At 41.4% G+C, this 14,428-nt stretch overlaps 1 protein-coding gene across 1 annotated transcript in view; it reads left to right on the forward strand.

Annotated features, from left to right (window-relative positions):
* Positions 1 to 14,428, forward strand: part of ALG13 (ALG13 UDP-N-acetylglucosaminyltransferase subunit) — a 30,759-nt gene that overhangs the window by 14,831 nt on the left and 1,500 nt on the right. The window contains exons 16-27 of the mRNA XM_056359993.1: positions 415 to 542; positions 1,250 to 1,487; positions 1,652 to 1,756; positions 1,969 to 2,125; positions 4,138 to 4,270; positions 4,744 to 4,779; positions 4,922 to 4,977; positions 5,603 to 5,665; positions 6,015 to 6,186; positions 7,433 to 7,555; positions 12,753 to 12,793; positions 13,648 to 13,831. Coding sequence (XP_056215968.1) covers positions 415 to 542; positions 1,250 to 1,487; positions 1,652 to 1,756; positions 1,969 to 2,125; positions 4,138 to 4,270; positions 4,744 to 4,779; positions 4,922 to 4,977; positions 5,603 to 5,665; positions 6,015 to 6,186; positions 7,433 to 7,555; positions 12,753 to 12,793; positions 13,648 to 13,831 — 1,436 coding nt within the window. The remainder of the gene's footprint in view (positions 1 to 414; positions 543 to 1,249; positions 1,488 to 1,651; positions 1,757 to 1,968; positions 2,126 to 4,137; positions 4,271 to 4,743; positions 4,780 to 4,921; positions 4,978 to 5,602; positions 5,666 to 6,014; positions 6,187 to 7,432; positions 7,556 to 12,752; positions 12,794 to 13,647; positions 13,832 to 14,428) is intronic.

Genomic DNA, 14,428 nt, shown 5'->3' on the forward strand with positions numbered 1-14,428 from the left:
TACCCAAACAACTAAATAATTGGTAGTTCTGGTGAGTCTAATTACTTTCTCCACCTTGCTGTTCAAAGCATTTGCTCTCCTCCAAACCTAGAATTCAGCTTGATGACATACTGCAGAAATTCTATGTTGTTAAAATGCTTTCAGGTGTACTGCTGAAGGCATACAAATGCAGGGAAGAATGAACCAGGAAGTCAATAGTGTTGAGACTAAATCTAGCTTTATTAATAAACAACTAACAGTAATGTGTGCTTGGTGTCAGAGAAACAAATATTTTTTTTATTTCCACAAGCTCCCTACACTCTTAAGTTTGTGGGGTTTTCTATTTTCTTTTTAGTGTTGCTTTAGCTTATGTTGTTGTGCGGTTATGTTTAGTGTATCCTTGTGGCGCTGCTAACATCAGTGTTCTTCATGTAGGCATACAATCCCTTTCACAAACTTAAAACCAGTGACACAGGTGGCGCCCGTCTTTGCTTGGAATATGGTTCCCAGCCGAAAAGGAGGAACCTATCAGAAAATAACAGGTGGATACTTCTCAGGAATAGGTTTGTACAAGGTTTCCACAAACATTCCTTCCTTTGGAGCTGGGCGTAGTGGGGGGGACACTCACGACAGTTTTAACAGTAGCAGTCTGGATATTGGAAGTGACTTAATTCAGCCTGTGATATAAAACTTGGTCGCTGCAGGGATTTGATGTCAAGTGATTCTTCAGAGGGATGAATTTGCCCTTGCAAAAGAGCAAATCCATTGAAAATACATTGCAAATCTGGTATTGCTCAAAATTGTCAAAAAGAAAGTTGGCACCCAAGAACCATGCATAGAGACTGGGTCTGTGAACCAAAAACCTTGTATGATTTGGCCTTAGCAGAGATGCATGGACAGGTTAGGGCTTCCCCAGCCAATTAAATACGGATTGTATTTGTTTAATTTAGGGAATATTTTTAAAATAAATAAATGCAGCCTTCATAAATAGTTTTTAACACAGAGTACTGGTTTGATCAGCTGAAGTTGGGAAGGTGTTCCCATGTGAGATGCTTGTATTCTGCTTGTAATTTAGAATGCCCACTTGGGCCTTCAAAATAAGGGTCTGAAATTTACATACTTAAAATGTACTTGTCCTGGGATAGGTCATTGCCTCATTCTTTTCTGTGTGTCCAAATACTGACTCTTCTCAAATGGTAAGGAGAACGTAGCTCTGGAGTCAGCTTTTAAGGTGTAAATCTATCTTTTCTGTCCTCAACTGAAACTACAGAAATGGATATGAAAACACGGAAGAGAATGCTTAAGAAAGTTCGTGGAAAGGAAGTCTTTATGACTGTGACTTATAGTAGGGGTCAGCCAGTTCTTCCACCCCGGCTCCAGCACCATGTTTCTTCGGGGCGCTCTCCTCCAGTTCACTGCTCACAGGGTGGTGGAAACATGGTGCCTTACGAACCCTACCATCCTCAGAATCCTCCTCAAAGACATAACCGTGGATTTGGGATGCCAAGGTACGAAGCCTTGAAAACCTGTCTTGAGATCACTGCTTGTTTTCTGTTCATTCTTGCTGCAGACTAGTCAGGAGAGACTTTGTGCTATTGAATAGGTAAAACTACAGTGAGTTCCATCTGAGAGGCACTTCCTGGTAATTGCACCTTTTGCCCTTTAAACTTAGGGGATCTGCCCGATTTATAAACAGGCACAACATGGTTGGCCCTCAAATAGCATTCTACCCCAGTCCAGGAAAGAGATGCTATGAGAATTTCTCCTGCAGGTCCTGGTAAGTGACTACAAACCTCTTTACGAAACCTTGCTCTAAACGAGTTGGGGAGGATGGTGGTGTGCGGAGGGCTGAGTCGGCTGTCAGTGGCACAGCATGAAGCAGCAGATTTATTGGGCCTCTCCAAAAAGAGCTGAGTTCAAACTGAGCAATGAAAGCAAGGTGGGACTGCAGCTGGTGGTGATTCTTGACCTCCTCTCGTGTTTCTAAAGCTCCTACAGCCGTAGCCGCCGCCAGCTGCAGTGTGTGAATAAGGAGTGTCAGTATGGGTTTGTCCCAGGGAATGGAGAGGAGCCTCAGGGACCCGAAGAAACGATAACTTTCTATGAAATTGAACGAGAAGACAGCGCTGCTTTTCCTGCTTTACCAGTAAGTTATGAAAATGTGGTGTGTGAAAATCTCGGGGGGTGGGTGATGTGGGGGGAAAGCTGTACAAATGTGCAGCACTTCTTAACCTAAGTACACAGCAGCTTGTTGCTTTCTAGCAGTGAATGTGTTTTTGAGAAGGGAAGGCTCAAATGAGTCTAGGTCCAGTAAAACCTGCTTAAAACTTCAGTTTTTCTAAATGTTCCCCTTTTTTTGTCCCTCCTCTCACCACAGCACTTGCTTTTGCTTTAGTATATTTTCATGAAAGTAGGGTAACATTCCTTCTTTCTGTTGCAGTTTGAAAACAAAAAATATCCTTTCCTACTGTGGATGTTTGTCTAGCACTAAATACTGTGGGAGAAAGCTTTTCACTTGTTTGCCACACTGTAATTTATCATTTATTTAACTAGATTCAGAAACTATTGTATAGTGATAGCCTGGATTGTTGCTATGAATTTATACTTGTGACGTTTTGGGCTAGCATGTTGTTCCTGAAGCAGTTTCTTCTGCTACAGAAACAGGAGAAAATTCCAAATGTATACTTCTCTTAAAACAGTTTTTGTGTTGGGTTGTAGTTCGTGGCACAGTGTGTTCTTAATAAAATAAAAAAGTAATAAGTAATAAATATTTTCCTTTTATTTGTATTCTAAGCCTAGTACAAAGCTGGGAATACTACAAAAAAATCAATCGATACCTAGGTTTCTCAATGGGAAAGCAGATCTTTATTTTTTTTAAAGAAAACCCTCGTAGGTGTGAATTTCTTTTTACTGTGTTGAGGCAGTTAACTTTAACAAATGTTATATTTAAATGAGAGGGGGAACCTGCTCAGGGCTGTTTCAGCAGCAGCCATTTTTTAATTTGTCCTTTTGCTAGCTCTGTAATCTTTGCTCTGATTTTCCTCCCAAGAGTGTAAAGAAGTAAGGACAGATTGTCCTGCAATTTTTTTTCCTGACATGAAACCAATGTAGTTTACTAGCTTTTCCTCCTCCCCATTGCTAAACTATACACCTGCAGCTCCTAATGAGTATTTTTTCATTTTCATTCAGTGACTTTGTTATTGTCAATGCCAAAGCCTTTTCTCTGTCTGTTCCTTGTCTTGTTTAGTAAAGGAATATAACATTTCCTGGGGAAAGATGCATCTCGCAGAAAACTCTGCCATCCTACTAGAGGCCTGGTGGGAGAATCTTCTGACCACCTCTGCTTCAACCTTGGAAATCTTACAAGCCTCTCTGAGCACTTTATCGATCTCATACTCACCATGTCTTCTGAGGAGAATTTTGAGTCTCACCTTAGCCATCACTAAAGAGTGAATCAACTTCTTTTACTCAAGCATCTCAATCCTATAGTCCTGCTTCAGAGAACTCTATATTTTAAATTGTGGTGCAGCCAAGGACTGACTTCAGTGCAAAGACAAAGGGCATGTGAAGTGTTAAGAGTCCTATGGGAAACCTTGATGGGTGCTGCTTTCCAAAAGAGTCAGGCTTGCATGTGTGGGTGAAGTTAGTGCAGGCAGTGGTGTCTATGCCAGCAGCTGCCCATGGGTTTCACTAGTTGTGACTAAAGATAACAGGTTTTTTCATGATAATTAAAGTATTTGGGTGAACTGATTGGCTGGTGATGCAGTGGGAGTGCTCCAGGATGAGGAACACAGGAGCATTTTGGGGATAGCAGTCTTAGCTGTTGTCTGGGGTCTGCTCCTTCCTTTAAAGCTTTGTTTGAGCTTGAGATAAAGCTGGCTAAGTTTTGGGAGGGAGCAGCTTGACTGTATGGCATAGTACAGTAGCAGGTCTTCAAAAATTACTTTAAGCATACTAGGCAGAGCAAAAGGTGAAGTGTGTCCACAACTGTGTTGCCACAGTCGAGGCACATAGGAATGGACACACGTGGTAATTCTATTAAGTTTTGGTTGCAGCAAGATTGGTCTGCCAGCCTGTTTCTACTGTGCGTGTCTGTATGTAGAGTATGGAAAGAGTTTAAACTATTTCTAAATATACACTTTTGACTTTGCTTTTTAGAGCGAAGGTAGCCCTGCTCCTGTTGTTCATGGTCGACCAGGATTTTGGTTAGCAGGAAGAAGCCCAAGCTCTGCTCCACCTAACAAGCAGACCCTGAATTCCTCAGAGGAGGAAGAGGAAACAACCGAAAATGGTGAGTTCTTAAAGGATTAGTGGGTGAAAAGAAAAGACAAGTTTAGAAGATCCTCCATATGCTTTTGATTGTCAAAGTAGGTTCCTTACATCTCCTTAATACCTGTTTATTGCAAGTTTGAATATGTGTGTAAGCACGTTGTTTTTCTTTGTTGTCTGATAGAAATGTGTTACTTCTGTTTAACTTGCTACGTCATCACCCTTGTGATTGTGTAGATCTGTAAAAAACCAAGTTGCTCCTTAAAAAAATGCATGCTGTAAATTTGGAAATGGCAACATTGATACTTGGTGGAAAAACAAAATGAGAGAAACACTCAAGATACAGTACCTCTTCTGCACAAAACAAGATGATACTGAAAACAGCACATTAATGCATGCACTGAAATGTAGTGGTGGTAACTTCAGCTTTAGGCTTTTTTGTTTGTGGTTTGTTTGGTTTTTTTCTGAATCCGTTTCCTGGTCTCTCCCTTGTAGGGAAATTTCATGAGGAATATATCTATGCACCTCCAGGTAAGTAAAACTTTAGTCTTTACTGCGAGAACACTCAGTGAATGTAATGCACTCATTATGACCTTTTTATAAGTTTCTGAAGGATTAGAATTCTACTTGTTTGGTTGGGGTTTTTTTTATTAATTTTGCCTGTACTCTCCAGATCCTGACTGTGAAACTGCAGCAGTATTTAGTTCAGCAGAATCTACAGCAAACTTGGTAAGCTTTAGTTGCTGTCTGTTCAGATTAGGAACCCTTGAAGTGTGTGGCATTCTTCATAGAAACTGTCCTTGGATGCATGCTTAACATAGGAGGTCAGAGACTTCTTTTGGAAGAAAGGAATGATAGTTTCATTTATATATTCATCCCCCCTTTTCCTCCCTGAATGGTAAGGGTTTTATCTGAGTCTGCAAGTACAGTCTAAATTGTACTAGCTATATTAATGATTTTCCAGCTTCCTCCCTGCAAAGGGAAAGTGTGTATGAGTGCTGTTTACTACTCTTGCTGCTCCATAAAGCACTTGTTTTTACCCTTCAAGTCCTATTCCAGTTAGTCTTATTCTTCCTCCACTGTGGGATTAGAGAGGTCTCGCCTCTGATAGAACTGACTTTGGAGTATTGTCTTTTTGTAATCTGAAACTAAATCTTTAGTTACCTAGTGGTCTGCAGTGGGTATGAAAGCCAGTCCTGTGCATGTTGGAATAAAACTGCTTTTACTTGAGTTACAAACAATCCTCTGTGTGTGTGTTTAGTTCATAAATAAAAAAAATTAGGGGTGTGGCATGTGTGCCTTGTGACTACTTTGCCTTTTAAATGGTTCATGTTTTGCTTTGGAATCCCTTCAGGATGAAGGGACTGTTTCTGCGTCGCCTCAGAATGGAGTGGCTTCCTACAGCTATCACCAGAAGGTAGTATCTAGTACTTTGTGGTAAACCCACGGGGGGATGGCCGCTCGGCCTGCTTAGTGTCAGTTTGTGGGGTCTCTCTACCTGCCCCTTACAGCATCTTGTAGCAAAGAATACGATTCCCTATAAATCTAAGCAAAGCAGAAGGGTGAGAAGATGTCTTGCAGATGTCCACAACTCTAAACTGGTATTTTCCAGCCAATTTTTAGAGAATGTGGCTAGTTAGCTGCTGTTACAGCTAGGACTTCCAAAATGCATTTGTGACATGAGATTTGTTGAACTATGTGGTATTTCCGTAGGTGTTGTCAAAACCAATTTTGGAGGCAGTCTGACTACTGTGACTCTCTTCCAGGTGATGGTGAACTCTGCAGCAATCTCAACCTCCACAGGTGTTTATACTGCTCCAGCTACAGGCTTCTCCTCCAGTTCTGCTGCCTCCACTCCAGCCAGTGCCACAACAGCAATTCCCCCACAAACAGCAGTTCAGCCAGTCACAGTATCTCCCCTTTCTGCAGGGAGGCCAGGTAGAGTGCGCACACTGCAGCTGTGGACTTGGGTGTCTTCTGGTTTTGGTTACATCTTCACTCCCCATTTTTTTCCTACGTCTCAAAGAGAAATATTAAAAGTCTTTTTTAAAAAAAAAAAAACCACGTCACTTGCTTTGGCTTAAAATGACTTAGTTGTAACTTCAGTGCTGACTTCTTGCCTTCATGTTTTGAAGGGGACAGCTGCCCCTGAATTTGCATGGGAATCAGAGTTCTGTGCTTTGTGTTCTCTCCTTGTCGTCTTTAGCCATCAACGCCAAGTATTCTGCTAAAAAGTTCTTTTCAGAAGGCAGAAGCTCCCTTCACCCTCTACTTCCTACAGTTAAAAATTTCCTCTTGAGTTGAGATACTGGTCCTGAGACTTTACTGTCCCCTCCAAAAGACTAACTGGCTGCAATGGTTCAGGATCCACACAAATGTCTGATGCATTTTTGTGGCCCTTAGGTTCTGCGCTTAGTTATTTCTGTGCAAGGAGATCAAAATTGTGATTTGTCAAGTGGTGCACTTACCTGTATCTACTTTGTTCTTGTGAAATGTTAAGAAAATTTTTTTCCCTTATTATAGAGAGGACTTTTCATGTTTTCTTTAATACTTCATTTAGCATCCAAAAAACTATCGCCCGTCAATTCTGATCAATTCAGTCTCCCTTTGCGTTATTTTTTTCCTTGTTTTGTTTCTTCCCATTCTGCATGAGAGTTTAGTCAGCAGAGTTCTCTAGCTGTCTACTCGCTGATGCCATTACAAATAACCTGCTGGTGTGTTAGAGTTGTGGGCCACCTAATGAATATTTAACAGTAGTCTGTCCAAATTATTTTTATCCTTGAATATCTTGAACCTTCCCCTATATTTGTGGGTTTTTTGTCACACTTGTGGTTACCTGAAGTGATTAGTCTGTTCCCTGTTGTTCTAGGACAGACAGTTATGTAAGGAAAGTCTGGCCTGCCTTCTAGTATGAAGAAGCGATTGAAAAAGACATCTATCTGAACTGCGTTATGAAGCTTGCAGATAGACATATGGTTAAGGCTTGTGCAATTAGAACCTTCCCATCTGGTTTTAAGGTTTCTTCTGGACATCTTCTAAAGTGATTACTAAAGAGAACTTTGTTAAAGCTTGAATTTAGGGGCAGTAAGATAATAAGTGCGTGCTTAATTGTGTAATTCAGCATCTTGCTCATTTGACATGCCATTGCAAATTTGACTTGACTTTAGTTTCCTTCTGATTGTAGCAGTTTCTTCGGTGCCGTTCCCAGTTTATTCAGCTCCTCTTCCTCCAGTTAGTGAGGTGGGAGAAGCTGGTGCCATTCTTCCACCTTATTCTTGTGATCCCAGTGGCAGTGATCTGCCTCGAGGTAATGATGGTATTTTGTGCTTTTACCACTGCTGTTGCTCTTCGGCACACTTCTGATTTGTGTTCTCCATGGAAACTTAACAGAATACCTATAGTGAGAAAAAAGGGCTCTTTGCAGCTTGCAGGGAGTGAGAAATAATATGGATGCTTACACTAAAAATGTTTTTAATTCCCAGTTCTGAATAGCAAGTTCGTATCTGACTCAAAAATGGGATTACTGCAGCTTTAGACAGTGTCCCAAAGAAATGAATACCAAGGCAGAGGGTGCTTGGTCTATGTCATGCTTGTTCTTGGTGGAGCATTTTTCCGGTAGCTGATTGAAATACACGCAAATCTTTGTATTCATAAAATGGTGCTGTTGCACAGTTCAGCGGTACATTGTGTGGCTTTCCTGTATGGCTCCAAGATGTTGTTCTGTGGTATCACAAACCGGGGATAAAGTGTAGGGCCATCTGCAGGGGCATAGCATTTTCATATACTGTCATTAATTTTAACAGTGTTTAAGGTATATTTCAGCTATTAAGCGACAAACATAGAACCCACTAGCAAAGAGCTCAGAAATGGCTTTCAGTTTTATCAGTTTAACATGGACTTCATTTTGAAAGTGGTAGTCTTCAGTCACCTTGCTCTTAGAATTTAAAAGTATGGGCATACCATGCAAGGTTGCATCAGACAGCCAAGCTTGCTAAGCAGTACAACAGGCATATTCATATTTGATTTTTTTTTTTTGTTATTAATTTATCCCCTCATTCTGTCATGTTTATGGTTCACAAAGCATAAACTGAGTTTGTAATTCAGAGATTTGTTTAATAACCCGAAGATCAAGCTGTCTGCTGTCCTTTTCATGAAGTGCCTCTTATCTACAGGAGTAACAGTACTGCTTGCTGTTACGCTACATAATTTGTTTTTCACTAGGTGGGGAATGCTGTGAGGCCCAAGCGTGCCACCATTGCATCACTGCACACATCCTAAGAGGCAGATAAAACTGTTCTGTGGTGCACTGTCTCGCCTTAGCTGATAAGGGTGGCTGGTTGTGCGTAGTTTTGGACAGTTGTAGAAAATGCTCCACTCTGCACATCCCCTTGCTCAGTCTTTTGGCAGCATATTGGTTCAAACTGCACTAAGGGTTAAGAACTTAGAAGGGCTGAAAAAGAAAACTTAGTTATTCAGCCTCCTTGTCCTCTTGATGGCAAGATGCAGCTTGTCCCTATGTGTAGCACTCAGACTGGAGCAGAAGTCCTCTGGGTAGGAGTGAGTTCATTTGTGGTTACCTGTGTTGCCACTGCATCATGTACAACAACTTCAGCTATTGCTGTGTTCTCTGGCAGGGAGCATGGGGGGAAGCTGTTTTTGGCAGTAGTGAGGCCAAGCTAGAGGTAAAGCTGTAGCCTACTTTGAAGAGCAGCAGTGCAAAACTGGCAGGCTGTTTACGTTTTTATTGTTCAAGTAGTGGGTCTATCTCTGCACACTGGTTTTAAGTACGCAGCCTTTTTAAATATACTCCCATACACTGGATATATTGCAAGTCTGTGCATCGTAGCTGGCTTACTGTAATAGCTGTGTGTAGACACAGCAAATGACATGATTTTGTCAGACTTACAGCCTTTAGTTCAAATTTCTGAATCTCCCATGTTCCCTGTTGGCGTAGAGTATAGCTTTTTATTTTGGGGTGAGCGAGGGGAAGATCCAACTGCATATATGTAGAGTCTGTGAAATCCCAGGTGTTCCCTTTTGTGCTATTTGAAAAGTGGTTTCACGATAACCGAGTTGATCTCCTCCCCGCCTTGCCCCCCCCAGAAAACCCCATCCTTGTATACTTTATTTCAGGTATATGGCAGTAGGAGCTTCTATTGCATCAGAATGTAAAGCTTTTGGCTTTTATTCTAATAAAATACTTAAAATATTTTAGTAGTGCAAGTTGTTTTCATGCTTGATTCAATCTATTGCCATCTAAAGTAGCTCTGTGGTCCCTGTGTGGGAGAGTCCTCAGTGTGCTAGTCCTGGAGGTCTAATTTTTGGTAAGATAAACAGCAACTTTTGGTATCTACAGTTCAGCTAGCTACATCTGGAGGTGCAGAACAGCTTTGGGCTGAAATGGTATGGATTCTTTCAGTTGAATTTACCATGTAACATGCTTGTCCTACCGGAAGTTGATCTGGAAAAAGGCAGTTTCCAAAACCCTATGGCATGGCTGCTCAAAGCTCTGCTGCTTTCACAGATGCTGCTAATGTGCTCTGCAGTAACTGTGCTCTCTTGCAAATGCTCTTGCTTCCTGGTTTTGTTTATCTTAAATATTCTGTTTTCCACTTTCCTGCTGCAGTATTATCACTTTAGATGATACTATGCACACATCAGAGTTAATGGTTTTCAGCTTTAGTTGAATGCCCTTAACTGAGGCTTTCAGCACTTGGGAGAATTGGGTGTTAAGTGTACTGACAAGAATCTGGAGTGGATATGGATTAATAACCTCTTCAGACCCTGCATGTAGCTCTTCAGCTGAGTCACTCCACATAATATTGGCCATGTCCTTCTTGGCATAGACTCCAGAAATTTTTTTTAAGGATTTAATGTTGGTAGCTAATAAGGAATTGCATGTACCGTTTGTATTGTCACACTGCTGTAGTATAATCTAAATGGCCTTTAAGTTAAGAAATCCAGAAGCTTTGGAGTAGTGCAGGGTAAAGTATGAGGTATACTTGACCTAGAGTTCTGTGCACTTGGCTCAAGATACTTGCCGGCCTGGTATAGATTGGGAGCGTGGCTTGTCAACAGCATGAAGGAGGAGAACCTGCTACGTGCCTTACTGTTACTTGGTACATTTGTATCTGTTGCAGTTTTCAGAGTCTCTTGGATCTTTCTTTGACGGAGCTTGGGACTTGTGAAGTGTTTATTCTACCCTTGCCTGCTCCCTTGCATTTGAAGGAGCTGTTGAAAAAAGGCCACTTGGTATTGCTGTGTTCCGGAGCCTGCAGTAGTGGTCAGGATTGACCAGAGCTTCCCATCAGCACAGTAAAAATTTTATCATTATTTTTGTTCTGATGCATTGTGAGATGAGATTTTTATCAGTAGTTCACGTGGTCTTTATGTTTTCACGTCAGGGTAGTTTACTATTTTTTGGCTTAGCTATTGCTTCATAAGGTAGTCATGTTTTACTGAAGATTGAGCTGACTTCTAGACATCTTAGAGGAATATAAACAAAAACTGTCTCCTACTGTACTGGCTTCTGTTCCAGCATTCCACAGATGTCAGTATTTCCAGTATCAGTTCGTCACTTCAGCCTCCCAGCTCTTCCTTTGTACTGTTATCGCTGCTATGAAGCAGCTGTTTCATTCAGCTCTTACACTTGTTTTGCATAGACTTGCATAAACAATTGAAGAACAAAATCTGATTTAAAAAAAAAAAAAGGTTCCAAATGTAGATGCGGTTTCAGCTAGATACTAAAAAGTTAGCATTTATGTGAGCCTTTGGGTTATTTTTAATATTTCTACTGACTGTGGTCAATGTCACAGCCAAATCACCCAGCACTTTGAGGAGCGAGCTTACAGCTGTTAGATGTAAGGAAAGATCTGTGTGCGCTTCCTAAAATAGCTGCGTGGATTTTTGCCCTGATCAAATATGCTGAACAGTGAGAGTGTTGAGAATTGGCAACAGCAGCAGAGGAACGAATCCTTGTGTATTTCAAGACTGGGGGCTGCACTTTTGATGCTGTGCCTGTCTGTAGCAAAATATGATACGAGACACTGAAAAAGAGCAGGGCTGGGAAAGTGTGTGTGTAGGGGGGTGGACAGGGAAGCAATGTGGAGCCAAGGCCCTGGTCTGTATGGTGTGTGTGGTAACTCTGGAGGCATTGCTAAGTTGAAGTCCTTAGTGGCTTGCTCCTTTTGTGTCATTTCCCAGCTTTCCCTGTCAGCTCCAGCAGCACTAAAGCAAAGCCTGTGTGCATGCACACACATGCAAACCCACTGCTGTTGTGGAACAGGTGACTTGCTCTTCCCAAGCCTTCAAAACAAATCTGTATTGGAATCTGAGCAGCAATCATCAATTTTTCTCATGCACAGTTCCAGAACTGCATTATAGCCTTAAAACATGCATTGTCTCTGTTTTTACCTTTCAACAATCAACTTTAAAGGTTTAAAACTGCTTTGCTGTTTTTGGACATTTGGAAACACATTTCTAAGTTCAAAACACTGTTGTTCTTGGAGAGAGCTTTTAAAGTTCTTCCACACATCTGGGATTGCTTCTCAGCCTATCATGTATTTGCCTGGGGGCAAATTATTTGGTACGTGGAAGACAGAAGTAAAAGACTACTTGCAAGAAAGCAAGGAACTGACTACCCTTGTGAGGAGGGAGAAGGAAGGAACATATTCCTTGTATACTTCCCCCTACCCCTGTTTTCTGACTCGATACAACGATTTGGGGGGACTCCCAAAACTAGGTCAGGAGGTCTTAGGATTGCCGTGTGTGTTCTCCCCATTGGCACGTCTCTGTGGTCATTGCTCAGCAAAGCTGTGAAGGTGGGGACAGTGGTGGAGTCAGACTTAACAACGGGCAGTGTGAAGCTGGAGTCTCTGTGGAGCTGGCCTCTTGTCCCTCATACCAGCCCAGAACGGTGGTTTGCAGTATGTATGCAGTGTGTGCATATGATGTGTGGGTGAATTGTCACTGGTGTATAAGAAGTCTGCCCCTCTGCCTGTCTGCGTGCTTCCAAACCCTTTCTCATTTCTGTAGTGAGGAAGGGAGGGAGTGCATGTAGAGGTCAACTTAATTTAGGGGCTCATAATCAAATTTTTATTTGAAAAAATCTTTTTCCTCTAAAACCCCAGCCTTAGTAGGAAGCCAGAATTGCTTACGTCCTAGTTGCTTAGAGAGTAGAGGCTTGTAACAACACTGACAATTATCACTTGAGTAATCAAGATGAATAAACCAAAATTAAAGCTAATGTAATTGTTGAAGTTTATTAAGTTGGTCAGACGAATGCTCTATTACACAAATATCTAACTGGATTAACTTAAAAAGATAAACTAGTTTTAACAACTATTTATGTTCAAGATATATTCTTTATCCTCGAAACTTTAAAGTAGTGCTAAAATACTGTTATTCATGGAGTAACTGAAAATAAAATGCTCTTAATGGGTGTAAATCTCTTTTGCTTCTCTGTTCATAGTCTTCTATTCTAATATCATGTCCTTTAATTTCAGATACAAAGGTCTTGCGGTATTATTTTAATCTGGGATTGCAAGTAAGTGCTTTTAAAATGAGTATAGTAAATTGCTTGTAGAAATTGCTGGTTTTCTTGCCAAATGTACTGATGTATTTAAGACTTCCAAGTGTGATAAATGTGCATCCTGTGCACTTGACTATTAATATGTATAGGCTTGCTTGGTGAAGATTAAAGTCAGCTCGGGAAGTAAAGTTCTAACTCAAAATGTGAAGCATGCTAGTATGATTTTTAGCTGTTTTACTTTGGGTTGTGGTGGTGGGTTTCTTGGTTTTGCTTTTGGTTTTGCACAGGATTGTGGATAAATATTGTTCTTTCCATGAAGATAAGGGGAAGAACCTGAGCCATTCTTAAGAAAATTTGTGTACTTACACACGACATCAAAGACCTTTTAGTGATGTGTGGTTTGAGTCTTCTAGGACTTGTACAGCTGTGTTCAGACTGGTTAGCACCATTTCTCTGTGTTCTGGGAGCTCTTGCTCTGCTGAAGAGTATTCTCTGCACAAGCAGTCATATGCAGTGTCAGTGCTGCTGCTCAGGGAAGTAAAAGAAGTAATGTCAGCTTCTTCAGCTGAAGAAATAGGAAAAATCTCTTTGAGTATGACAGTCAATAGTTGAGAATTTCTTTCTCTGTAAAGATTTCCGACATGACAGCAGTGTGGAACCAAGGTGGCTATTGCTGCAAGTGTTAAAGTATCTTTTCTGGTAGGCTGTACTGGTTTTTTTTGGTGTGTGCAGTATCTTAAGGGGCTAGGAATGGAAAAAAGCACTTCTTCCTTACTTTAGATCTGAAACTACTAGTCATTTGGAGGAGGGCTGGAGATTATGTGGTTGTATGTGTGACGTTGTATGTTTTTTTTTTCCTTTTCTTAAAGTATTACCATCAGAGCTGTTGGCCTTCCATGATGTACATACAGCCTGTGCTGCCACCATCACCTGTAGAAGTTTATCCAGCATATGCTGAGCCAGCTCCTGTCCTAGATCAGTCAGTCCCTCAGCTCTACACGGATGCTGGGCGACCTGAATTCCACCAGGTTCCCTTAGAAGCACCTGCAAATGGTTAGTATTTGGGTATAGGACCATGTACACAACTAATGAGAAGTGAGGGAGTAGGTTTTCAGGGTGTGACTGCTCCGTAGGAGCTACTTGCCTGCAGATTTGCTGTCCTGTAGGAAGTGTGAGGTTGGGAGGACAGAGAATAAACCTTGTAAGGGGTTATCACAAGCTCCTCTGCCATTTGTGGTACTACTTAAAGTATGTCAGAGTCACTGGTGTAGCCACCCATGTGTCAAGGGCTTTCTAAAGCCATACAAAGGAAGAAGTGAATCCTTCCTAGGCCTGTGCTAGGTACTCTAACTTGGGAGATTATTTTTTTTTTTAAAACCGTGAAGGAATATCTTTGCTCATAAGCAGATAGTCATGGTATCAAAACAGAATGCTTGTATTTGAAGTAAAGGAGACAGCTGAGTTTTGTCAAGCACTGAGCATCGGTACTTCAGCTCCATGGGAATTTTTAAAAGGAGTATGTTGCAAACCTCGGGTTTAGGCTCGGCATGCTGAGCTGTTACCTCCTGAGTAGCCGTCCCGTCCTGCTAGCCGCATCTCTTACTGTGTGTAAAGTTTACAGCAAAACTTAGTTTCACCTAACAGCTTTGT

Source organism: Falco biarmicus, chromosome 14 (assembly GCF_023638135.1).
Source record: "Falco biarmicus isolate bFalBia1 chromosome 14, bFalBia1.pri, whole genome shotgun sequence".
NCBI classification, from domain to species: Eukaryota; Metazoa; Chordata; class Aves; order Falconiformes; family Falconidae; genus Falco; species Falco biarmicus.